Below are 27,823 nucleotides of genomic sequence, written 5' to 3'. Positions count from 1 at the left end.
GTAAATAAAATTTAAAAAAAATTGTAAGAAATGATAACATTATTAATGCTATTATCGCGATATTTGTCGAAATTATTCGAACGAGGAATAAAAGCATGCAGGGATGAAAAGAGTTCGGACGCGTTACTATTGTCGCTTATATCGGACGGATAATCACTGAAATCAGCTGACCAGTGCTACTTTCGTTTGTAGTTGAGCGGTTGAAAAGTTATAAACAATTGTTTATAACTTTTCAAGAGCTCAACTACAAACGAAAGGAAAATTACTACAAACAACTACAAACGATTCTAAAGAAGACTGCGCAAGCGGATTTGCGATATCTTTAAAATTAACAAATTTACCTCTTGGACAAATAAACAATTGTATATAACTTTTGAACCGCTCAACTACAAACGAAAGGAAAATCACTACAACTACAAACGATTCTAAAGAAGACTGCGCAAGCGGATTTGCAATATCTCAATGTTGAGTGGGAATCATTTAAAAAATTTTTTTGATTTATTAATTGATAAAACTACAAACGAAATTATTGTTACTACAAACAACTACAAACGAAACGCTATCATTTTCCGTTTAAAAAAATTAATTTTTAAAAAGTCGGGCGCTAGGTTCACATAGCTAACGAATAATACTTTTTAATCGATTAATAATATATCTAGCCTAAATTAACAAAATGTCTATTGACGAGGATGGACGGCGGAAATTAAAAGGCGATGAAATAGCTTGCTTGAAGATTAAGAGACTTGAATCGACCACGCCAAAAATTCCTGTCGCGTTCTCATAAATAATGTAAGTCATTGGTGAATCATCGCATCTTTCGTCGTAAAAGGGAGAAAGGATTTGACTTTGAGACGAGAAGTAAAGTCCCGCAAGATAAATGCGCGAAAAAAAGATGCGGCGACGGTTCCAATTTTTCACGAGACCAAGATGTCGTTCCGGTGACTGAAGCTTGAAAAAAAAAAATAGTCGGCGGAAATAAATCGACGCACGAGTGACAGTGTTGGTCGAAAGCTCGGCTATTACGAAAGGTACGCCAGAACTCCTCGATTTTATCGTTTTAGCGATAGACTTTTTAGAATTTGAAGTGCAATTTTTTTCACATTTCGTCAGAGATACCTAATTATGTTCATTGCGGAGTTTTAATATGCGACATTAAAAATCTTGATATAATTAAAGAAAAAGCAAATTCAGAAAAAGTAAAGTGCATATGAGAGAGAAAGAGAAAGAATTTAATAATGCCATTGTTAAAAATATTTTGTTCGTGCTTCGATTGTTCAAAAGGATTCAAAATTTCATTGTCGAGCTTGGGGAACTAGCTGCAGTTTTTCATTACTTTTTCGCGATAAACTCTTGACAGTGAGAGCGTAAATATATTCGTGATACTTGATATATAGTCCTATCTCTTAAATGCAAAAGGATCTTCACATGCATCGATTGCAATGGAGATACGATATCAATTGCACGTCATTCTATCGCATTTTCAAATATTCAAAGAGCCAGCACAATATAAATTTACTGGAAATAAAACTTGAACTACTATAAAACTACTATGAAATAAAAAACATTAAATTTCAAAACTGCCATTCCATTAATTTCGACAATAGTTATTTATTATTGATTTTATCATTTAGGTAGAAAATTGAAAAATCTGTCGATGTTAGTGTGATTTTGAATGCACAAATCATATTTGAGATGATAAAAACCGATATTTATTCATACACTTATTTTCCTTATCGTATCTTATTATATCGAACGCAATATTTTTGTTTTTGAATGTATTAACAAGTTTATAAAATAAAATTTCAAAAAATAATTGAATTTTAGAACTCTCCTAGAGTATTATTTTTTTTAATATTCTAAATTAAGATTTTATTTAATTATAATAAATAATAATTAATCATAATCTCTATTTTTTATGTGATTTTTTATCCTCTTATAAAATAAAAAACAGATAGAATATGAAAAAGAATTATTTTTTTAAACAAAAGCATTCTTAAATATATAAAAATTCGAATAATTTTTTTTTAATTTGTCTACGACAAAACACACGATTTCCAAGAATCTTTCAAAACGATTTAAATTTATGGGAAGTAGTAATAAGTAGCAGTAAGTAGCGCAAAATCGTGTGTGGAAAATTAGAAAGCGCAATTGTACAATGTATATTTTGTATCAGATTCATCGAATAGCCTAATTCGACATATGTATTTCAAAACGGTATACGTGGAATTTTGATAGAATCTCAATGCATCTACATCAGCTACAATGGTAAAAGATTCTACACACACACACACACACACACACACACACACACATCATACACACATGCGCTATACGATTCTATCTAGAATGACAAGTAAAGAGGATTACATACCATGCAAAGTATTCACAACCCAGTTTTCCTTTCTGCCGAGACTTTGCCGCATGACACTGTATCGCGTAGAGAATCTGGCATTGAAAATCTAAAAGAAAAAAACGTTGAAACATATTGCATGTTAGACGTAAAACAAATCATTGATATTCTGTAACTATTGTATATCTTTTTTATTACAAACATATATTTATCATGAGCATATTATATTAACAAGAACATAAAATATAAAGGCAAAGATTTATGTGCCAAAAATATTCGATAGACACCCTTAGTTCGTTTCTTGTGAGAGAAAAATAATTACTTTCCATTTAGTCTTTTCATCACGCGATATCTAATGATAAATTATATTAGATTGAAATTGGAGCTTAACGCAAAGGATCGTTCGATCAATCGTCGAGAGAAGATTCGCCTCGGGATAATTGCCTGAAACTATCATGATAAGAGTCGCGTCATAAGGACACATACGAGACGATTTGCTCTGTACACTTTGTGGCGTTGATTTTAATTAAAGCGTCCGCCGCGCGACCACTTCAAATTAATATTCGAATGTCATCGCAGCCTGATACCTACAAACGGCAAATGTTTAATTATAATATCAAATCGTAATATTGTCTATTACATATATCTATATATGTATTAGATTAATAAAAAATTGATTGGCTTTAATAAGAGGAAAAGGAACTAACTCTCTGATTAATCTCATTTGCCGAAATTATTAGAGGTAACAAAGCTATATATTCATGTTTGTGAATTATTATAGTTTAATCATAAATAGATTTCTATGCATTGACGTTGTATTATATTAATTGGATGTTGCTGAATTCACGTTAGAAATGAACCGCAAATTTGCAAGTCACCGTATATTATCAATTCTAAGCACGAATTGTAAAGATGATTCCTTCATTTACTTTTAAGAAAGACAGATGTTTATATAAATAATTTTGATAATAATTTCGATATTAATATTTATTGCAATAGCTATGTAATAATATAATAAATTCAAAATTTTCCTTGATAGACTCTGAACTATCAATAATTCAGACTCTTTCAATTTTATTTTCATTAACGCGACATACAATGTCCTCTTATTTTTTCTCACCCTCTTCTCACTTTCTCAATTATCCAATCGATGTCATGCTAGATCGATAACACAGTTACAATATGTACTCGGACTGAGAAAAGAGAGAGTTTCTTTTCCATTAAGAATCTTTTTATTACGAGCACCGAGAATTTCGTTCCCGCCGCGCCGTCTGACCAGACATCGACCTTTTTCACTTATTCCACAGAGCCCCCGTTATCTCGCTTAATGGCGCGCTACAATTAAATTTTTAGATTCGTTTGCGACTGTAGTCGTTCTTCTTCTCCCATTCTTTCTTTCTTCTCTAATAGCGCGATTATTTCTAATTTGCCAATTTAATAAATTACATCGTTCCGCATTCAAACGAGCATTGTGAAAAAAAGCATAGCTAAAAATAAAATATCGGTTTTCTCTTTTAACCCGCGAATCTCGCATGAAAAATATTTTCGATTATATGGAATATTATCTTTAAAATTTTTCCCTAACTTTATTGATATGTTTTTAATATTTGCAAGTACATATTTAAAATATAGAGTTGTGTTACGCGGGTAACTATATTTTTAAAGATTTTATTTAATATTATTTAATATTGATATATTTTTAATATTATATTTTATATTATTCAATATTTATTAAATATTTTTGATTACCGTGTTTCTCATTAGTGTGGGCGGATAAATAATATTTCGTTTACGTATTATTTTTCGCATATACCGAAAGAAGAGTTGATTAAAATGAGAAAGAGAGACTTACGAGCGTCCGTGCTGCTTTTTCGCTCTTGCCCAACGAAGTTATTGATTAGTATACACTTTCAATAACAAACGGTGCAAAATTGATCGAAAATAAAACTAAAAGGAACTTTCAAAGGACATTTGATAGGCAAGGCTTCGAGGCTTCAAATAGCATCATTCAACCGAAATTGTCTTTTTCTCTCTTTCTGTATCTTTTTTTTTTTACCTCGAAAGTTTTATTTAGCTCTATTCATGATCATCTATAAAATAAATATTATTGCCATAGATAATCGAACTTCTTAATTATGAACAATTGATAATTGATTATCGACTTTGAAGGAGAATATAAGACGCGTAGGAATTTACAGAACTCCTAAGACGATTTACCAATGAATTTTCAATATACCATGTCCTTCGAGATCGAAAAGAAAATGCACAGAAAGCGTTAGGTAAAAGTTTAATTTCTTTCCGATGTTCTCCATTATTTCCTGCACTACAATTTCTTTCACGTTCGATTTATCTGTAGCGAGAATTGTGTTTTTTTTGTAAGCCTTTTAATGCGGAACGATGTAATTCAGTAAATGGTCGAATTAGAAATAATCGCGCTATTAGCGGAAAAAAAGAGAAAATAGAAGAAGAAGAAGAACGACTACAATCGCAGATGAATCTGAAAATTTAATTGTACAAACGGAACCAAATTTAATTAAAAGAATAAATTATTTGAACGAATTCGAAAGAATATAATCGATATAAGTCTGCTGCAGTATTTCATCAGCTGATCGTGACTTGTCATGTATCTTCTCTGATAACATTTTTGTTTTTTTCCGATGACACTTTTCTAAAAACCGAAGATACGTATTTCTGTGCATACAGATATAAACGGAAACAATTTCTATCTTGCAGTGGGTAACCACAGAAGATGATTGAAATCGTCAATAGACAATCGTCTTTCATCCGGACATTTCGGTAAAAATATTCCATCATGGTTCCATCACAATTTTATGTGTGACGTACGCCCTCGTGAAATGTGTAATGTTTATTTTTAAAAATTATTTCAAGATCGATCTTACCACACAAATTGTCTAAAAACTGATAGAAATATTCCTCTAAAACATGTATTTTGTATCGTTGCGTTATAGAGGATTTTCCAAGGAATTCAATAAACAGAAATATGATCTCGATTATGTTAACTCCCGCAGGAATCACGACGATCCTCTTAAAATGAAAATAGTCTCAATGCAAACTGTCATTCATGGAAATACGATAGCGCAGAAAGTAGAAGATATATAGAAGCAGTTTTATATGTATATATGTAGAATATAACGTACACACGATGGCAGCCAATATATTAAGATTCATAATTCCGGAGCGCACAGGTTTACCTTTAGCCACGGCTTCGCACGCCTAGATATTGAAAATCAATTCGCGTATCGGATAATACATTGGCGGTATGTGTAACGAGATGCTTGAATTATGCGGTCGTATATTCGCACCCACGCTACCGCGACACAATGATCGTTCGCGCGTATCCAAGCATGACGCGCATTATGGAAAATTTCAATTTCGCATTTAAAGTTACGAAAATCTCTTTATTCTAATATTTCGAATCACCCACGCGTGCACGATATATAGGTAAACATAAAATCGAATTTCGATATGTGACGCAGATAAACCGCATCGCAAAATGTTACCTTAATAAATCAACCGCATGGAAACAGATATAGGTATGTATGTACATATATAGATAATGATGTGTATATATAAGTTTGCAACATAAAAGAGAACGCAAGTCATGATTGCGATTCATTATCATGCACGTCGGCATATCCGTTCATGTGTTTTATTACTATGTCATTTATTGTATTACGAATCATAACTTTTGCAATTAGCTCAAAGACCAATGGTTAATCGTGACTAAAATTTTAAGTTCAAAAGAGAGTTAATTAATTTAATTTTTTATCAAAGATAATTTATCTCGGGCATTTATGTCGAGTGTAATTAGCAGTTGCTGTAATCTTTTAAATCGAGACATGAAAGGAAAAGTAACTGTCTTTTTCCGTCCTATATTATTCTATCAAAGTGATAATAGCGCATTTCACAGAAATATATTATTGAAGAATATGTCCACACATACTTTGGGAAGAAACCAAAGCGTTGCCATCTCTTTATCGAACCTGCATTGAGAAGCGTTGATTGAATTTCCTATCGGGCGCGAAATGATTCTACCTATTAGTCCTGTGGAATCAGTTCGGGATGATGAGAGATATCAGCGAGTGGCCTGTCGATGGCGATGCGCAAACTCGTCGACAAGAACTCGTGGAAATTGATTCCGGCCTCGTCAGCGAGGCCAACAAGTATACGATTATCGATGGACGAGAATTTAGAGCGAACTCTGAATTAATACATGCGAGATAATATAAGCAGCGTACAGAAAAATCCATAATCTTTTATTGTTAGTCTTAGAATTAATAACAGATTCTGTGAATCCCAATTTGCAGACTCGATTTTAAGAGACTTTTAAGAAAGAAATATTAAGCGCATTAAATTCATTTTAGTAAATATTATATTGAAATATTACGAGGAAAGAAATTTTTTATTTATTATATATTCAAAAGGGCAGTGAGATTTTATACTTATATTTTACTTTATATAATTTTGTTACGGCTTAATTCGGGAAAAGTTTGCATGATCTCAATTCCACGTCAGCAAGAATTAATATTGTAGATGTAGCTTTTGCACGAATGAATATTAAACCGCTAAACTCTGTCTGAAAGTCTTACAATGAGTAGAAGATAAGCTGTGAAAATTTATATCGTATTTATTTTGAGAGACGATCCTGCCACTCTCTCTTGAGAATTTATTTTTAGTTTCCATTCTATTACAGAATAAATCGTCTGTTTGATGCTCAATGACTCTTCAATACTTCTAGTTTTCTGTATCATTGTGCTGTATCATTATGCCAAGTACCGTTTCAGGCATGTAAACAGAATTGCGCAGAGCGTGAAAAATTAGAGTCGCGAGGAAATCGAGAACTCTTGCCAACATGTTTATATAACACACGATATATTCACATAGTCGGAATAAACGTATATGTAAGTGACGGTGATAAATGCATTCTATTTTCTTCCAGACATAGTGTTTTGAAAGACGTAAAGTTAGCATTCTTTTCTTTTTCTTTCCTTTACAAACACGTACATTAATTAAAATAAAATTCAATTTTAAATTTTTTTAAAACAAAAAAAACAAGAAAAATAATATTACATTAATATATATTCAAAATAATGTTTTTATATTTTAAAGAGAAAGATATGTATATATGAGAGAGAGAATAGATGCAATAATAGTATATGTACTTAAGTATGAGTTAATAATTTGTGTAGGTACGTTATTTATATTAGTACTTAAAATTTTTCCAACAGTTTCATCAGAAAAACTACAAAAAATTACATTACTTTTTAAATAAAAACCCGTGTAATGCGTGTTTACACCAGCTTTTTAAATATTTTTAATAGAATTTCACATGTTGTTTTCCATTATAACAAAGGATTCCGTATAAGCGTACTCTCTATATATAGAAAACGCATTTCTGTGTAATTCTGCATCCTTGACATTCATAAATAATACAAAGAATAATTGCACAGAATTATTAGCGACATTTTAAGGAAAATCGTTTTTTATGAAGACTTTATACAATTTTCCGAAAATCATACCGATATCGCGAATCGCAATAAGTTAAAACAGATACATACAAAAATATTTCTTATCGAATCCGGAAATAAACTTGCGTTGACACTCGATTGTAAGTGATTTATGCATTAAACGGAAAACATGACCGTAAAGGTTGCAGAGAGATAAGTAAATGAGAAAAGAGCGCTTTTAAGCTGCGAAAAAACGAGCAAATCCTTGATGATGACAATAAAACTTTTTACAAAGACTCGGCTTCTGATAAGTTTCACAGAGGCATAATTATTATAGAGGATACACACACAAAAGAATCTTGAATTAAAATTGTGTCGTGATAGCAGTGTTATAGCAGTAAAAATGACAATCAAGATCAAGATGGCAATTTATAGTTAACTGAGACTAAAGAATTTACTATATAGAAAACATTTATAAATATATGTCTATGAAAAATAGGTAAAATTTTTATTAAAACAATTTTATACAAAGTCTCTCCAGATATCAAATAATCTGTCATTCGTAAAAATATATTGATTTGTATAAAGAATACGATTTGACATATAAAGTATGTATATATGTATTACTATATCAATTTGTATATACATAGGTAATTTTCTGGATAAAAGCAAGCATATAAAAAGCAAAAATTGTAATAAACTTTAAAAATTTAAATTTTATTTAATTTTATTTAATTTCGAATAGAGCTCAAAATCATACTCGACAGCTGCACAACAGCGCTAAATTAGGAACTTAAATATTACATGATACTTGAGCGTTTAAAACTGCTCAAAAGCCCACCGTGGAGATTAATTCGATCTCGTGAAAAATGTATAACTTTATAGTCTAGTGGAAAACAATTTTTGCAATATGTATTATGTAAAATGCGCGCCATGAAGTTGCTCTCTCTATCTCTATATATTACGCTTTAAATTCCTTTTACAATGGACCAGTCCTTGGAGAGGAGGCGGACAATGAGAAAACAATGTAGACAAATATTAGGGCAGCCAGACGAGTAGAGAAGCGAAGGAAAAAGAAATAATTTCGTTTAAAGCGAAGTCTTTCTCGTCTTCTTTTTCAGCGCATCTCGTTTCGTCCGCATAATTATAAATAACCGCATAATTATAAATAACCGCAGACTTCCTAAAAGCGTCCTGGCCTCGTTCTTCGGGGCAGCATTTCCCCGATTTGTCGGTGGAATATTCACTAGAAAGTAATTATGGCGAACAGCAGAGCCTCATGTCGTAAATTATGGCGCAACCAATGTGATAAACTTTGATCTCGTGATTTTATCGTCAAGCCTAGCAATATCGGGCTTATTGTATTGGTGGACTCGACAAAGCTTCCTTTCTAAGGAAGATTCTAATAGCGTTATATAGTTATATAATAGCTCGACGAGACATCCTAGAAATTGCCAGGACAATAATTCTCGACGTTATCGCTTTACGATCCCGGTAATGCAAATTGATTGATGTAGACCGTTCGAATAATTAAATTAGTATCCAATACATTTAAATAAATGACTATGCCTTTAAGAAAAGCCACGATATTTATTATGATATATAGATGGTTCTAGGAAAAGATAAAATCGGTCATTATGAGTGAATTTTCATTAATCTAACTAAAATAACATTAAAAAAGAAAAGAGTTGACAATAAATTCGCCAGAGAATTTTTATTTAGATCTCCATAAAAATTAAGAATAAGAAAAAAAATATTATATCTCTTTTCCTCAAAGTTATACAAGGATATAACGATGGTGGCATCCCAGTGATTCTCTGGTATACGTTGTGTTACTCGAGCTTTCGCGACAGTTTACCAAACTCAATGGATCACTTGAGCAACGACATGCGAAAATAAAATAAACTGTTGCAGAGTGACAAATATGCTGTGAAGGAAAGATGGGGGAGATGTAACGTTTATCACATTTCTCGCTCGATATACGATCGACAGATACAACTACTGCCGACTATTACGAGTTTCCGCAATGAGCGGAGTGAAGGGCGTTGATCAGTCTCGAGGGAGACGCGTCGTAAATCTCGTACATCCGATAACCACTTGTCGCAGTATTTTACGCACTTCCTTCGGGTTTGAGCAATTTACGAGCGAACTTTGCTATTTATCTGCCAAGGTTATCCAACTTGGACCCTTGAATCAAGGATGGCCACCGATGTTCCGATAATAAAAGATATCGATCGCATGGGTCTGTTTCTAGAAGAGACAAATGACTCTTTCCTTTCTAAAATAACGTGTGAAATTAACTCATAATAGACTTTCTCCTCTTTCATCTACGATCGTCGTTATATTTTTGGATGTAATTTTGAGAAAAAGATATCATAAGTGGAGAGAATATTTTTATTTTTTTATTCTTAATTTTGATCTCACAGCTATTGTACAAGTATTAATTATGACATTTTTTAACGCTACATATCAATGGTAATCATACGATAGTAAATAATAAATAAAATAAAATAAATAAAAGAATAGCGAAAAAAATACTTTTTCTTATATTATCAAAGGGTCACCTTTAAAGGGATGACTTGGAATTCTTTCGTCTGAACTTTGAACGAGCCTTTCAACTCAAAGCTTTTCGCGACAGCGAGGGTTGTCGGTGGAGCAGTAAGTGGGACGAAAATTCCAATTCAACGCTAGTAGAAAGGGCAGAAATCGTAAATTTAAATCCGACTCTTAGCAACACAGCGCTCGGCGTTTCTACTATATATTTTTTTTTTTTTTTGAACGATTAATCGCCGCGGTAAAGGAATCCCGACTTTTCTCATGACTCTGGCATGCCACATAATTTGTTTCCCGATGCGATATTAATAACTTCGCGGTTTCCCGTATCAAAGAAGACCGAGAAATGTCTTGACAGCGCCAACTCATTAATATTACCCTGGGCGGAACGAAATTATGCATTTCTGATTTTACGTTATTCAAAGAAGATTATACGTATTCGGCGGCAGCAATCTCCGTGCAATTGCATTACAGCAAAATAGGGAGAATTCTACCTCCAACGAAAGTATTTATTCAACGTCATGTCGCCGTGGATTCGTCCTATTTGCGAGATTCGCGAACGAGGTGAAAATAGATTTTATTACGTAGAATTAGATTTTGCAATGCTGACTATCACATAAACGGATATTAATAAAAACTATAATAATATATAAAATGGTCTAAATCTTTAGCGAGTCATCATTCATCTTTATTCTTTGATCTATTTTTGAAAATATTTTTAATGTTAACGAGAAATGGCTCTCTTTTTTTTCTAGTTTTCTTTTTACATTTATTCACGAAATTAAATTAAGACATTCCGTAACTATGCATATTTTAATTAAATGCATATTTTAATTAAATTAAAATGGATGCACATGTTACCTAATTTCGATGCTATATATACACAAGTCTGGAAATGGAATTAATAGCATGTCACGAACAGGAATATCGTGAAATTTTTCCGTCACGGAAACCGGATTCTGAATGCATTCATTCTTTCCGTTCCGCTGAATTTTTTTAGATCTTTTATCTATCTAGAAATGTCACATTGTTCGAAGAGAATACTTGTGCCCTGCTTCTTTATAGAAGTTTATATATCACCGTCCGCGGGGAAAGAAATTGATCTTTTATTTTAGATCTTGCTAAGAGAAGAGTGTATACGATATATGCGTTCCCTTCTCCCAATGTAAAAAGAAATGTACGGCAGGATAGACATGGTCCCACGTAAACGAAAAAACGGTAGTACCAAGATTGATATTTATGGCTACATTATTCCTTCTTTATAGGGAACCGTATTGGACCCTTTCCAATCGATTACGGAAAAAAATATCTTAAAACCGAGCATTTGTATCAAGTATAGAACGCTTTGCAATAATGGAGAAGTTTTGACAGGATTTTGCCTTCTAGCAAGAATTTAATCTAAGAATAAATATATCCAAATCAATTCAATCTCTTCTTCGCTCTAAATAATTTTCGTATACGACGGGTACAAATGATAGACGTAAAGCATTTAATCTTCCATCGTGTATACAGCTCAGGATCGATAAAAAGTCAATGTTAAAAAATATTTTTAAACTGTACAGTTACTTGCCAAAGTATGTGTGTGTGTTTTTGTTCGAACGATACTATGTACATTATTTAAAAATTGAGTGAAACTATGTGTACTTTTATATGCGAAATATATTTCCTATTGTATTTTCTTCACGTTCCCTTCTTGGTCCGGAGTTATAAACTCGGAAAGTTTTTCGATAATATTAGAGTCGGAAAGTCGTATTTAAAGATTGGAAGAGAATGTGGACGATATATGTATGTAAGTTTGCGCAAATCAATATTAGGTAATTGAGATACGAGCGACGTAAACCGATAATTAATAGGCAGACCAATGTGTTCTAAATACATATGTATATATCACATCTAAATATCTATGTGATATATCGCGTGTGACACCTGTGCACGTAATATTGTTCTGCGTCGAAGACACCGTCGGCAGACAACGCGATTACTGTTAAAGCACAAATTAACAGAGCAATCATCGAGTAATAAGCCGACGACCGTAATCGCGCGCGTAACGAGCATGTGACGGTACCTTCTCTCTCGATCAACGTCAACAGAATAGTTGATCACATGGCAATCACACATGCTGTATATTTCCTTTGATCCATCAAAACGACCGCAGCTAATTTTCATCTAATTGTTATCGACACGTCTACTACACCTATCTTAATTTCAAATAGGTGTAGTAGACGTGTTCTTAATAAAAAAAAAAAAGAAAGAGAAGAGAATATTCTAAATTTAATGCTTTGTAAATTACATCTGATTTGTTTTTGTCACTAACTTTAAGAATATTAACAGGGTAGTTAAATTAATCGACCACACTAGCCAATGAATTTGTCTAAGTTATGACTTTATCGACCATATGGTTGTGGTCTTTATAAAGTATAACTTGAAATTATTAATTACAAATTTTTCTTAAGTGAGAAAAATATTGGAGGGTCTGAATAGCTTAGAGGTAAGAGCAGTCGCCCGGCAAGCGAAAGACTCGGGTTCGATTCCCGATTCAGCGACTTTCGGACCAATATTTTTCTCACTTAAGAAAAATTTGTAATTAATAATTTCAAGTTATACTTTATAAAGACCACAACCATATGGTCGATAAAGTCATAACTTAGACAAATTTATTGGCTAGTGTGGTCGATTAATTTAACTACCCTGTTGATTAATTTACTAGCGATATAAAAAATAAAAAACATATTTAAGAATATTTATTTCAAAAAACGTTTTTCTCTCAAGAGCAGTTTCTCGGGCCATAATAAGCGAATACTACGTAATAAACATATGTAAAATAAAAACCAAACATATATTTTAATGAAAATTGTGCACATCGACTCGTGGCGGATTTGGAAAAAAAAATGTTGTTCAACTCGTTGCGTTTCCATAACATGGGCTAACTTTAATCTCAGAGATTTCGTAAAAATTGGCAGTAATTATTGGAAAACCGAGCGCGCTTGATAAAACGCAGCACGAATATTTCGCGAATGGGAAAAATATTTTGCTAGCATTGTCGCTTTGTCGATGCAACGTCAAATGTCAGAACTACAAATCGTCACCTTCTCAGATCTTACATACACGAGGAACCATCTACCATGCGCTTTGCGACGCGATGATTGCGGAGGCGATCGACGGCATATGCTGATTGAGCAGTCGTTTGTTGTCAGCAGCTGACGCAATAAAATATCCCTTGCATATGCATGCACGCGATGCGATATATTCGAAGGATCGATGAAATCCATCGGAGGATTTTCCGCCGCGTCGCGCGCGATAAAATATGAACTGCCTTAGGAACACACTGAGAATTCCGAGAATTCTCGCAAAGTCACGCAACGCTCGAAATAATGTAAAACTATAGGATATATATATATAGAGAACAAAATATCAAATGTATATCAATCAAACAATCAGTATATGCATTTCAGTTATGAAAATAATTTCAATTCCGCAATTGAAAGTTCCATTTCACTAAGAATTCTCAAGCTCAAGATCTATTTTATCATTTTGGATTACGACCTGAGGAAATAGCGAGCAAGAACACGCGAATAATATATCAGGTGACGTACTAGGTAGTTTTAATTTTGACATAAAAATTAAAGCCTTTGAGCCAACTAAGAAATCGTAGATTTAAACGCATTATTTAAACACGAGATAAAAACGAGCGTAAACGAGAAGAATCTTGGTTGGAGAAAACGAAATGGCAATATAAATTGCATTTGTTTCAATCGGAAAATGTAATAAATATTTTCTGGGTGTTAAAATCGTGAAATATATAGGCACATTCATAAATTTTGAAAATAATAAAGACAATAGTAGAAAATGTGTTCCCATGTAAATCATGTAAGACAACCTACTATAAGTAGGTTTGCCTAATAAGAAGAAAGCGAATTGGTGGTATCCTTCCACTATGCAACTGTCAATTGACTTATGTTTGGAGAACACAAAAAAGAGAGAGAAAAAGAGAGAAAGACATACCGAAATGGATAGAAACGTTTGTAACATAATTTACGCGACGGATCGATTGTCTATGACAGCACGTTTAAAGGGACGTAAAAGCAATTTCGCATAAAACTAAACGAGGGCACCGAGATCGTTTCCATTTTTTTTTTGTCTCGTTTTCGCCGTTCATTAAATCCCAATCGTACGCGACATTTCTGTTTCTATTATTTTCACTGTGCACATATGGACCGCGCGATAACTTTTCTTGCTCGAGGTTTAAACTGCAGCTGGCGTTGCATCGCTGCTCTGCTATCTTTACGCATGCATCTGCGATAAGTACTCTAACAGATTTATTCACGAACTGTTGTACACAGTTCGAAACTATATAAGCTCGTATATCGCAAGACATAGAAATGCAATAATTAATAGTATAGAATATAATAATTTGTAACACACACACACACACACAGAATTTAGTTGTAAAATCCCCAAGAGTTGGCGGCTGCTCGAGAGAATATTTTTTCCTCTCATTAGATTGAATAAATTGGAAACTTTTTTTTTTAATCAGATTAAAAACTTGGTATTCTCTCTTTCAGTTTTTACAATTAATTAATAGTCAATGAAAATATAGACTTTAATTGAGAAAGCATTCAGCAGTAGAAAGACTTCTAGTAATAATTTAATTTATATTTACATTTGTATGGTGATTTTTATTAATCTTTTAACAGCAAAATGAAACATGCATGATAGATGACAAAACGCTTTCACCGAGCAAATTAATGAACAGCCGTCCACAAAGCATTTTCGAAGAAAGCGCAAGTATCCCACGTTTCTCGTTTCGTTTATTTCCTCGAGCTGACTCCTAGGTCGAATCTCAATGACCGCCAAATACAGATACAAATCGTCGTTCCCATGAACGAATCGATCGTTTACCCAAACCGGTCTTCCCGAACGAAAGTCGCAAGAGAAAGGAAATAAATGATGATCGGGATATATGTCACACGCGTTGTATCTACAAACTTTCGGACGCTGGGGAATTATTCGCACGATAGAAAACGTCGCGACCCACTGACAAGTCGATCGAAAGAAAGTTATGAACATGATGTTTCTGTAAATGATCGCCGTATGTCGTTTTGCTAATTTTGACGGATTAAAAAAAAATTATACCATAAAATTGTAAAAAGACGATTGTAAATTGTGTAACGCTAAGTCATACAATAATTAAACTCGATCATTAGGGATCGATTGCTCCCGCATTAATCACTACATTTTCTGAAGCATATCCCTTTGTAACGTTAATGCATTTTTGTCTTATAAGTTTATTCACGCCCTTACTATATATTATTATATATTGACAAGGTATGTATATAGATAAAAGAAGCACTCACCATTAGAACACTTATTGCGTGAGATGTTGTAAGGGTACGTATATCTCGCTCACTAAGCTGACCGTATTGTATTCAGAGAACGTGATCTGGGTGCAGTCACGCTTTACTTCAAAGACGAAGTGTGTTTGTTCACGAAGTGTACTATTGTGTTAAAATTCTTTATGGAAATAATTTACATTTTCTTATTGTTAGATACAAAATAGATTATTTTAATTAAAATTGACTTAATATATCTTTCAAGATATATTTATCTTTTCAAAAAATAATATACAATTATGTATAATTCTATGAATGATAATTCTATAAAATGTAAGCAACGATTTGTTTTTAAAATATTATTTAAACGCCTATATAATCCATTTTTATGCAAAAATAAAAAAAACACTTGCGTTCAGCGAAATGATATACATAAGATTTATAAAAGTTTTTACTTCTTTTTTATTATACATATTTTAAAGTATTTTTATATTGTAAAACATTCTTTAATTTGAAAGCAATCTTGAATACGATCGTAAGAACGTTTTTATTTTATATAATTCTATCATGTCAACGCGTGCGATGACTTTATATGTCAATTCTCTCAATATTTTTTACGAGGACAATAATTTATCTTCGAGACGCCCATGCCTGATAGAAAAAAATTACTTATAATCTATAATCTATGGATTGAACTACTAACTTGACATCGATTAATAGAAAATCTCACCTTGAGTCAGATCTGAGATAAAGCAAGAAGTCAGGAATTGGCGCGAATCGGAGCAATTAGGCGAGTCAAGTGGAAAATTGGAGCGAAAGAGATCAATTTCACAATTTGTCGAAGTGAAAATTCTATCTCGATTGGATTGGAATTTTTTTTGAAAACGCCCACTCTATCGCTTGTCACGGCTGTGCTTACTTTAAATTCACAAGTACTGGCGTATAATTTGTATCGACGATAATTTTTCCACGAGCAAAATTTCGCAAACGGAAAGTTGTTGAGCTGTAATATAAGTGTGGCTTTGAGGTGCAGCTTAATATAATATATAATATAAACCCTGCCGGTGTAGAATATAAAGTAGCTGTACAGTATATGCTGCATTGCATATCTAATGAATCGATAGACGTCGTTCTACTTTCGAAAGTTCACCGCGAGATCTCAATGCGACGCGTTACATAAATTATCATGATTGCGAGCGTGATGATTGATTCGGGAGAACGTCGCATCTCTCCGTTTCGTGAAATATGATGAAATATCGCCAACACGTGATTGCAATTTATTTGTTTTCGACTCATGCATTATGCAGATTTACCCGCGAAATATCTGTATAAATATCGATTACCATCACACCTACACACCGTATGCAGACAGGTGTAATTCCAGTTAATAGCAGCCCGCGACTCGTGTAGTCGTGTATTATATCATCGTCCCGGGTAATACTTGAGCTAGTAATACTTTATCAATGAAATACGTCACGGGTGGTCTCGGTCGCCGGATAAATCCCGCGATAAAATGCCAGCAGGTCGTAATTACAAGCGGTATATTCGCTCGGCGCAGATAATTAGCGCCTACCTGTCTACAACGCCGTAAAAAGCTCAGCTAAAGCAACTTTTTACACGACGACAGTCGCTGCGGTTGCGATGAGAAATAATCTTCGTTCGCGAATGAAGAATATTAAAAGGCTACAGAGCCACCCTCCCGTGGAGAACGCGTTAGCGCGATCGTGAAAACGCGGTCTTTTATCACGATTTTATACCGTAAATCCGCCAGATATGTATGCATGGATGTGTCCAAGTACTATGTTTCCGAAAATCCTTTAGACGTCTTTACGGTGCTTTTTGTCCTGTCTCTGCGTAGTCTCGCCGTTAAAAATGTCTTGAGACAATCGTGTATCACGCTATTGTCACGTAGTCTTGTCTGATACGGAGACCAAATTAGCCAAGCTTAATTTTCGTTCACACATCTTCTCCTGCTTCGCCTAAATCCTAACTTGGAATAATTCATTCGCTCACACGTGGTCTTTTTTTGTCTTTCCGCAGAGTAATCTGACAGACGGGGAAGAAGAAGATCTGCCTGAAGACGCTTTCTCGCTGCTGTCGGTGATCCTAGTTGGTTCGCTAAACTTTCCATTTGATCGATCGCGAGTCGCCCCTCGAAGACAGCCTCCTGAGAGTGCCCTTTCTCGGAAGACCTCCGATCCGACCTACCCTCCAATCATAGTCTCTGCCTCCTATAGCCATCATCTCTCGACAACCTTCTGCTATCCTTATCTCGTATACCGTTTTTCCCACCTTCCCGAGACCTCTTTTGCCGCTTAATATAACCGATAAAATCGAATAAATTATGATTGGACGTGGGTCCCGAGGGTGAGTGTCATAATTTCTCTACCACCGATGCTCGCCACGAACTGTCAAACTCTGTTCAATAATTTTGTTGATTTTTGATATGCCGTCTGCATCAAGATATCGATACGATCGTATAATATTGCCAGAAGTACAGAAATTTTTGCTGTGTGAAGATTTTTTCATTTCAAATTTAACAAAATCAAAGAGATGATTGATTCAATTACTTTCGAGAAACGTATTAACAGATTTTGCGACTAAAATATCTAAAGAATATTATGATAAAAAATGTATTGCTTATTTAAATTTATATAAAAATTTTAACTTTTTATTAAAAATGTTATTCTCTTGCACAGAGAAGATTTTCTTGGAATTTTAAAGGATAATAAGGTTTTTCTTAACCGACGTTTTAACATCAATTATTGTGATATACAGAGTACGCTTACATTATCGATAAAATAAAGGTTTGCGAAGCAAGTTATATTGCTGAATTTAATCCCCTTTAAAGGAGATATACGGATGTAACAGAATGGATTTATTGGCCCTTCGTTAATTTAGTTCAGCTAAATTCATTTGTATTTTATCTTGTCAGCATTCCTATTCATTTAATTACAGAAAAATATATAAATAATGCAAAGTAATGCAAGAAATTATAGCTATCTCGAAGCTTCCCTATAATACGAGTCATATCGATATTAAATCTGCCAGAGATTATTTCGTTAAATTAAAAATTGGAATTTTTTCATAAAGAATATTGATGATCCTGCAATGTAAAATATTTTAATATGTTAAAAATTCCTCGAAGAATATATAACTGTTATGAGGCGGCAACATCCTGGACCATTTGATAATACGTTCGTGCCGCATACAATCTCCGATCATTTTTTTCCTCGATCCGACGAATAAGAGATGAGTCATATTTCATCGATGACACGAGCGGATTTCTTAAGGCACGCGCTTCGAGGGGCGAATAGCAGCATGTCCTGGCGATTCTCCGTTAGACGAATCTCTGCCGATATTCGCAGGATTTCTTCTCGTGATCCTGATATTTTTCTCCGTCGCCGGCAACGTTCTGGTGTGCGTGGCGATCTACACCGACCGCGGGTTGCGGAGGATCGGCAACCTCTTTCTGGCCTCTCTGGCCGTCGCCGACCTCTTCGTCGGTGGGCTGGTGATGACCTTTGCCGGAGTCAACGATCTCCTTGGCTACTGGATCTTCGGACTGTGGTTCTGCGACATCTGGATCGCCTTCGATGTTATGTGCAGCACTGCCTCTATCTTGAATCTATGCGCCATATCGCTCGATCGTTACATACACATCAAGGATCCTCTCAGGTGAGGCCAGATGCGATTAATGTAGCCGTAGCTTTTCGGGAGGAAAAATTGAGCAATCGTAAATTAAAAAAAAATATTACAATAATTTTTCAATGCGACTGAAAGTGAAACATACATACAAACTTTTCCCGTTAAATTTTCAGCTTTTTGAGATAGAAAAAGTAAGAATTGTATATTGTATTTTGCTGCTTATAAGATATAATCACACTCGAAAAAATTTAATTCTGATAAATTAATTTTTCAATAAGCTGAGAATATTGTAGAGAATTAAGTTAAAAGATTGCGATTGCTATTTTATTATTTTATTTTAGGTACGGCCGTTGGGTAACCAGAAGAGTTGCCATTGGCGGTATCGTTGTTGTATGGCTCCTAGCAGGACTTATATCCTTCGTACCGATCAGTCTAGATCTTCATAGAAATGAAGATACACCGAAGAGTTATAACGATGCAGTGGAGGTATAATAATATTTATAGAATTTAGTCGAGAGGAGGAGGGAGGCTTATAATTGATGAAATAATCTTTATCTTCCTTTCAATTTTTTGGGGAACAAACTATTGCTTTTAATATTAAAAAAAAGTTGAATTCGCCTCGAACTTCGTAAAGAAGACGTGTGTGAATCATCGTTTATGCTTTTCAATAACTAAGGGATTAAAAATAAATGACATTTCTCATTTTACCCCGTCACATCCGAAGCAGTTTACGCAATCCGACTAACTTTACTCGTCTTTTACGCTTACAGGAGCACCCTACGTGTGCTCTAGACATTACACCCACTTATGCGGTGGTGTCTTCTTGCATATCTTTCTACGTGCCCTGCATCGTGATGCTGGGTATTTATTGCAGGTAAGAACGCTTGCCCATTGCCGCTCAGAAACCATTAATTTAACTTTTTACTTCCACACGTAATCACTCGCTATAATCTTCATGAATGATGCGACTCGCACGCAATTCTATATACGAAGCATGACTAGCCGCAATAATCCGAGCCGTTTCAAGCGAGCTTGAAAACCAGAACAATGCGTTCAGTCTCGGGGAAGAGATTCTCATTCGAAAATTCGTAGTGAATAGGAGATAAATCATGTATAAACTTCTTGCGTTAAATTTTCGTTTATCAGAAGAACGAGTCGCTAATAAAACAACGTGATGCTGATGCTGAACAAAATTTTTAAGAGTTATTTGATATATCACTCTTCTCATTTAATTTCTTCAATAGATGAAGATGTAATCCTTTAATATTTTCATAAAATATTTTTATTTTACACGGTTTGTTTCTCTTTTTAGGCTCTATTGCTACGCGCAGAAACACGTGAAGAGCATCCGAGCGGTGACGAAGCTGCCGGACACGTCGATGGCCAAGAGTTTTCGTTCGAAGAGCAGTCGCTGCAAACCACCAAAGCCGCAGACGAAGACGAAGCCGACCAGCCCTTACCACGTGTCCGACCACAAGGCCGCGATCACTGTCGGCGTAATCATGGGTGTATTCCTGGTGTGCTGGGTGCCCTTCTTCTGCGTCAACATTGTCGCAGCCTACTGCAAGACCTGCATATCTCTCCGAGCGTTTCAGGTGCGTGCGATATCTATATAGTTCTCTTTTTTACTCTTCTTAAAATACATCAGAAAAATCGCTTTCATTTTATCTCGACTACAATTTTTCCAGTCTGAGATGTTTTTCTTTTTTAAAGAGAAATTAATTAAGAGGAACATTTTTATTTTTGACACTGTTACATCTCTAGCGTGAGAATTATTTTAATTATTATTTTGAAATAAAAATTGAAAAGGTTTTGATGTATAAATACAAACTCAGACACAACAAATATAAGGCACAACAAAATTGTTTTTAAATTCCTCTTGAACGTTTCGGTCCCTTCTTCACGACCATCTTCAGCAGGTTGATTAAGAAAATTCAGATGTATATCCTGACCTGTATGTCATCACTGAGGTGAGCCGAAATATTCAAGATAATTAAAAAGGAATTTAACAATTTGGCGCCTAATATTTGCGTTTAGCTCTTATAAGTCCTTTCATTAGCCCTGAATTTATAATTATTAATTTATTAAAGAGATTCCCATCTCTCATAGAAGAAATCTCTGAGAATTTCAATTCTTCTTCTCTCCGAGCAGGTTCTCACGTGGCTCGGCTACAGTAACTCGGCCTTCAACCCGATAATCTACAGCATCTTTAACACTGAGTTCCGGGAGGCGTTCAAGAGGATCCTCACGAAGGGAGCGCGCGCGCGAGGCAACCAGCCGTCGAACAGCGAGTGCGGAGAGTTCCGTTCCGTGGTGGTCCAGAAGCGCAACGGATCCATGGTCGAATGTAATATCAGTCCGAGATCGAGCGCGGACAGTTGCCAGGTCGGCGTCATGGCTCAACGACATCGCGACACTATTGTCAGCGCTATTTAAACGCTATCTCAACAACTCTCAATCATCTTAAACGATCTCTTACCCGGATCTCACTCGCCGCTTGCCACCGGAGTCGTCGCGAAGTCGTTTTACCCTTTCTTATTTTCAGCCGATCTTGTCGAGGAATCCGCGGCACTAGAATCTCTAGAGAACATCGACATCGTCTGACGGAAAGTATATACGACGCGCGAATTTACATATGCTACGTCCAAAATATTTTTTTCATCATATCGAGACTCTGTAATCGCACGAGAAACATATCAATTACGAGAGACGGTTTTATCTCAATATGTAAAATTTAACAAATTTCCCGATTTTATCTCTGTTTCGCGAATTTATTTGTTTATTTTAATTTTAATTTCGAATTCACACACATGTAGAGAGAAAAATCATTGCGCTCGTGACGCGACTCCCAATAGAACGATCGTGTAATAAATTATCTCGTTTTGCGTATGTGAACTTTCATCGATGTACATATGTAAAATCCGCACACGTTTGTTTGTATGAAAAAAAAAGAAAAAAAAATGGATTTCTCGTGTGTGTGTGTGTGTGTGTGTGCTGAAGTTTAGTATTTGCGTTCGCGAAGTATTAAAAACCAAATCGTCTGCCTGCTCGAGGGAGGACTTGCAACTGCAGTTACGACATTGATACCGTCTCTCATATAATATAAATGTAACCGAGGCCGCTGGAATAATACTCGACTATATTATTGAATCTCTCCTCACGTATTATCAATCAATGTTCTAGTTAGCTATCATTGGCACTTGGTCCGAGAGTACCGTTTAGAGAACCGTTGTTCGTGTCTCTTCGACGTCGGGTTCCAGAGGAACGGTATCGTAAATGCAAGAGCAATATCAATAATACCGAGATACTTGTCGGATATCATAAAAAGAATACTTCGTATCTACGATTCCGCCATCGTCATCATCCTCGCGACTTAAAGCGATAAAAAAAATTACGAGTGATACGAAAGTTTCTTCAAAGTAGTCGTATGATCGAGGAGCATCTTTTCATTACAAAAGAGGCTGTGTGACGTGATGTTCGATGCGGGTGTAAGCGTGATAATTCGCTAAGACGTGTAATCAATCATCGTAATTAAGACAATCACTTCCGAAATCTACTAACTACGAAGCATATCTAGAAGACATGATCCATCGAAATTGTAGTTTTTTTTTGTTATATCTTTTCCCTTTATTTATTTATTTATTTATCCTTTTTTTAAGCGGTACGACTATAAGGCATAGAGTGGGATTTGTCGATTAATAGAAGAATCCAAGTGTAGCGCTTAGGATACTAATCTCATCAAGCAATCTCTTTAATGGAGCAATGTCGATAGCCAATCTACGATATTAAAAGCTGGATGTTACCGATACGTTTCTGAATAGTAACGTCTGTCGAAACATCATGAAGAAAAAAAAACTTTATAGCAATAGGTCAGCGCAAACGGCGCCGCCATGTGAACTACAGAATTCATTTTCCATCTTGTAAATAGCCATTTAATTATTTTTCTATTTGACGGGGCGCGAAGAGACACAAAGAGAAAGAAAGGAAGATGCTCGTAGAAGCGCGAGATCTCAGAGTTATATAGGCGCGCTCATCAGATATACGCGAAAATTGAAAATCGTCGAGCACCCGTCGAATCTAAAACTCAATTCTGCATCACATATCCGAGCGGAAGGAAGTAGTCACGAGCCAATTTGGCGAGGATCCGTCGAGCTTCCTTGGTACATCTATATCTACGATACAAAGCGCATTGCGATCCGGCGTAAGAGAGGGACGGGGGGAAAGAAGGAAACGAAAGGAAATGGTACACAAATGTATACGTTGTAGTAGATTGTATAAGAACGGTTTTTGAAGAAACGACGTTTAAAACTCTCTAGCTGGCTCGGCGCAATGTTGATGTATATTACTGATATATTCGAATGACCGTTCTCTGTAAATATATTAGATTATAAGACTTCGACAAGAATATCTGATTTGCAACTTTTTACTGATTCCTGTATCCCATCAAAGCATAGGAAACCGGTATGAAAAACAAGCTCTTATATAAAATTCTTAAATTAACAAATAGTACTTTTACAAATTATCTTCTCGTTGTAACTCATATAGAATACGTTGAGATATTTAACTTTCACTATTCAATTTTACCAGATCATTCTGAGATTTTCGCAAGGGATATAGAAAATTATCGCAAAGATACATTTCCCCTTATCAGTCGAGATTCCAAATAAATTAAAATATTTATTGACTCCTTATTTTCTTAAACAATATTACATTGTTATGTTCAATATATCTTTCTTTCACGCCTTTCTTATTGAAGAATTCAGGCACGGTATCTGCCCACGTGCGATTCTCTCTCGGGATATCCAGAAAATCGAGCAAATTGCTGCTCAATCTCGGTGTAATTGGATATAATATTAAAGCAGCTATTCTACTACTTTCCAGAGCGAGCGATATTACAGCTTTAAGTTCCCTAATCGAATCTGCATCGTCTACCTGCTTTCTCAATTGCCAAGGCTCGTGATAATTTATCATCCTATTTGCGCAATGAAGCATACTCATGACCACGTCTACGACATGATGCAAATTGTACTCTTCGTAACTTTCGCGCGCTTTCCTGCTTACGAATTCTAAAGCTTCCCTCGTTTCGTCAGCCACCTGAGACTGCAACACGTTCCAGTATTTTGCCGGATCGGGGAACTCTTTGGACGGATTAATCGTTTTACCAGCGCAACGATTGACTAAATTGCCCAATGTATCCGCCAATTCGGAATTCAATACATTAACGATCTTTTTTGAATTGTAATCTACAGCGCAAAGTCTCTTGTATGTATAGAGATTTAAAAAATATATATGCTACTGATATATAATAAGTAAATACATAAGAATCATCTTACTTGCATCATTCTGCGGCACTGCTTCTCTGAGAATGAAGTATCGTAATCCATCTTCTGAATAATCATTTGCAGCTTCAAACGGCGAGATTACATTTCCTTTTGATTTTGACATTTTCTGATGATCAACGGTCCAATGAGCATGACACAACAATGTTTTTGGAGGTTCAAGACCCGCTGCTATCAAGAATGCTGGCCAATAAACACCATGGAACTTCAAAATATCTTTTCCTATTACCTGCAACAAGATCTTCTTTCAATATATTTCACATTTATACCTACTAATAATCAAGATCGATTAAAACTTATAATCATACTTGAATAGCAGGTGGCCAAAATTTTTTAAACGATTCATCTGGATATCCTAAGGCTGTTAAATAATTTATCAAAGCATCCAGCCATACGTATATTGAGTGAGACTCATCGCATGAAGAAGGTATAGCCCATGGCACTTTATTCCTGATTCTAGTGATGCTTAAATCTCGTAAACATGTACCTTCCTCTATCCACTCGGACAATACTTTATGATACAATGCTGGTCTAATTACGTTTTCTACAAAAGATCCATAATTTGTAAGTAAAAATTAATAATTTCTTACGAGAGAGATTAAATTAAATGAGAAACAACATTGTTCATACCATCTTTGAGCCAATACTTGAGATCATCTTGAAATGCACTAAGTCGAAACTTGTAATTCTCCTCTTCCATCCATTCCACTGTATTTCCTGATTGTGCGGAGACTTTGATTATTTTACCAGTAGGATCTCTCTGTTCCACCAACTCTGCATCAGACAGGAACGCTTCATCCGATACACAATACCATCCTGAATACTTTCCCAGATAGATATGCCCTCTTTCCTCCAGCCGTTTCTGAAAAGATATAATAATTCCAACGTGAGTCAAGGTATCACACAAGCATTATACGGGATTGATGTCTAAATTTATTCTAAGAACCCAAAAGTGATGCACTGCATCGTAATGTTGCTTTTCTGTGGTTCTAATGAAACGCGAATAATCCACTTCAAACCTATCGCACATTTCCCTGAATTGCTGCGAAATATTTGTACAGTACTCGAGGTTTGGCAGACCCGCTGTGGCTGCAGCAGCTTTAATTTTGTTACCGTGCTCATCAGTGCCTGTAGTCAGGAATATTTTGTGGCCCAACATGGTGTTGTATCGAGCAACTGCATCAGCCAGAACTGCACTGTATAAGTGTCCGATATGAGGACCTGATATATAAAATATGCAAACACTTATTGCACTTTCCTATTATGCTTAGATTGTAATTTGATAAGAATTTTTAATTTAAGAATAGTGCATACCAGCATTTACATAAAAAATAGGTGTGGTAATATATTTAGTTGGAGATGGATCCTTTACATATTGCCTCTTTATTATTTGACTCCACGATGATCGTACATTTTTGAATAGGAATGGAAATATTACCGATCTTGAAAGCTGATAATTTGGCGTTACGTGTTTGACTGAAATTTAAATTAACAATTATTATTATTGATAATTGAAACTTGTCAAGAAATTTCTAAGTATAAAAGAAAAATGATATATTAGATATACAGGAGACAAGAATTATTTTTTATATCATTAAACAATATGTCAAAATATTATACGGAAAGTAAAATACAGGGACTGTTGAATCTTAAAAATATTTATTTTTTTCATACATATAGTTCTACTACATTAAATAACAAGGAGCAATATAGAAATTTTTTATATTTTTTTATTTCTCCTTCTCAACATTAGATGCCTCTAGAGATATCGTTTCTAATTGAGCTATTAAATCCATGTGTTTAAATTCGTTAGGCTTATGAGTAAATGTTTCAAGCAACTGCAATCTGTGTTCGTTATCGTTACAATAATATAATTGTAGTTCATTAGCTAGACATTGTGCTTCGTGTACGTGTAGTAATTTTGTATCAAATTCTCCCCGCATGAGAATAATGCCCTTATCATCTCTCAATTCAGTGTAATGTATCATGGTTAAACACTCGGGTGCGTTCTCTTTATGCGTCTGATACCACAAAAGTGGTGTCATGTGTATTTCTGAACCGTAGAATTGACACATAATAAATTCATAGCCATGATCTCTCGGTAATGGTAACAGAAAGGTAGAATATTGCTTGCCACGCGCAAACATTGTATCGTACTGTTCAGGTGTCATAGTTCCGCAAATACAGTCTTTCTGCTTGTGATACTCTTTCCATATTTCTATAATCTCTTCCTTTGTCTTATCTTTTATCATGTCAACCTTCATTATGCTATTTAATCGCGCCTCTTGCGCCTGCGTACTAGGTTCCAAAATTGGTTTTGCCTCAGTTTGATACAACTTTGGAGCTTGTTTCTCTTTAACAATAACGTTTCAGCATTATTTATCATAATAAAATAATGTCACAGAACTCTTAGAATTAATATCCTTATCACCGATAATTTATTACAGCTGTAATATCTGTTGTAAAAATTGTACTGTAGATATCTAGATACAAAAAAATACATTTACACGAAGGTCTATGTTAATAATTGTAAGAAGAGAAAAGGAAAAATAAAGAAAATTTCAAACGATCGAAAAAATAACATTGCTAGCGCAATTGCAATAGTTACAAAGTAATAAAAATAGTTTCATATACCTTTCTTCTGGTAAGCTTTTTCCTGCTGCTCGACGTGTTGCAGAAACTCTTCCGGACTGGTGTGCTGCAGCTTGGCGATTTTCCCGGCGTATTTATCGTAATAGGAATTTTTTTCCAGCTCCTCCAGGACCTTTTGGAGTCTCGCCCGGCTCGTCATGATGTACCTCTCGTCGCTCGTCCTCGCCGTTATCCGGGTATCCTTCAAACGTCTGCCTAATCTGCCTATCCGCGTCGCGTTTCGTAATAAAACACTTGCCATTTGGCGTCAATTGTGTAACGTAAACAATAATCGAGCGATACTAGTTCAGTCGAGGAAAACGTGTCGACGCTCCAGCGCCATTTTGAAAATACAGATGTCGCTGCTGACGCTTTAAATCACACTTTCACCTCGAGTGTCAAATGAGCGACTTCACGAAGATCGGTTTCAGAGTTTGCGAAAAAGAAGGCTGCTTGCTGTGCGACGCGATCGCAGGGCGAAAAATACGTCGATTGTCGCGCGCC

The 27,823-nt window shown here is 35.0% G+C and overlaps 2 protein-coding genes across 4 annotated transcripts in view; one reads left to right on the top strand and one right to left on the bottom strand.

Annotated features, from left to right (window-relative positions):
- Dop1 (dopamine receptor, D1) overlaps positions 1-23,745 on the top strand; it is a 93,567-nt gene extending 69,822 nt beyond the window's left edge. For all 3 annotated transcript variants that reach the window (XM_083057486.1, XM_083057405.1, XM_083057441.1), the window contains exons 2-7: positions 17,742-17,814; positions 19,070-19,379; positions 19,691-19,835; positions 20,120-20,223; positions 20,662-20,944; positions 21,501-23,745. In XM_083057486.1, coding sequence (XP_082913612.1) covers positions 19,219-19,379; positions 19,691-19,835; positions 20,120-20,223; positions 20,662-20,944; positions 21,501-21,785 — 978 coding nt within the window. In that variant the 5' untranslated portion in view covers positions 17,742-17,814; positions 19,070-19,218 and the 3' untranslated portion in view covers positions 21,786-23,745. The remainder of the gene's footprint in view (positions 1-17,741; positions 17,815-19,069; positions 19,380-19,690; positions 19,836-20,119; positions 20,224-20,661; positions 20,945-21,500) is intronic.
- Positions 23,746-24,006: 261 nt separating this feature from the next.
- On the bottom strand, positions 24,007-27,820 carry Metrs-m (Methionyl-tRNA synthetase, mitochondrial). Its single transcript, XM_083057134.1, has 7 exons — positions 27,323-27,820; positions 26,003-26,164; positions 25,635-25,909; positions 25,319-25,550; positions 24,997-25,232; positions 24,683-24,917; positions 24,007-24,592 (listed from the first exon to the last, which is right to left on the bottom strand). The coding sequence occupies exons 1-7, from the start codon at positions 27,579-27,581 to the stop codon at positions 24,027-24,029; spliced, it is 1,965 nt and encodes a 654-aa protein (XP_082913260.1). The 5' UTR covers positions 27,582-27,820; the 3' UTR covers positions 24,007-24,026.
- Positions 27,821-27,823: the final 3 nt, after the last annotated feature.

The sequence above is a fragment of the Prenolepis imparis genome, unplaced genomic scaffold (genome assembly GCF_030444845.1).
Source record: "Prenolepis imparis isolate NDT839.2.m4 unplaced genomic scaffold, iyPreImpa1.0 SCAF_1, whole genome shotgun sequence".
Taxonomy (NCBI): domain Eukaryota; kingdom Metazoa; phylum Arthropoda; class Insecta; order Hymenoptera; family Formicidae; genus Prenolepis; species Prenolepis imparis.
The sequence above is the reverse complement of the archived record's forward strand: the minus strand, read 5'-3'. Positions and strand labels throughout refer to the sequence as shown.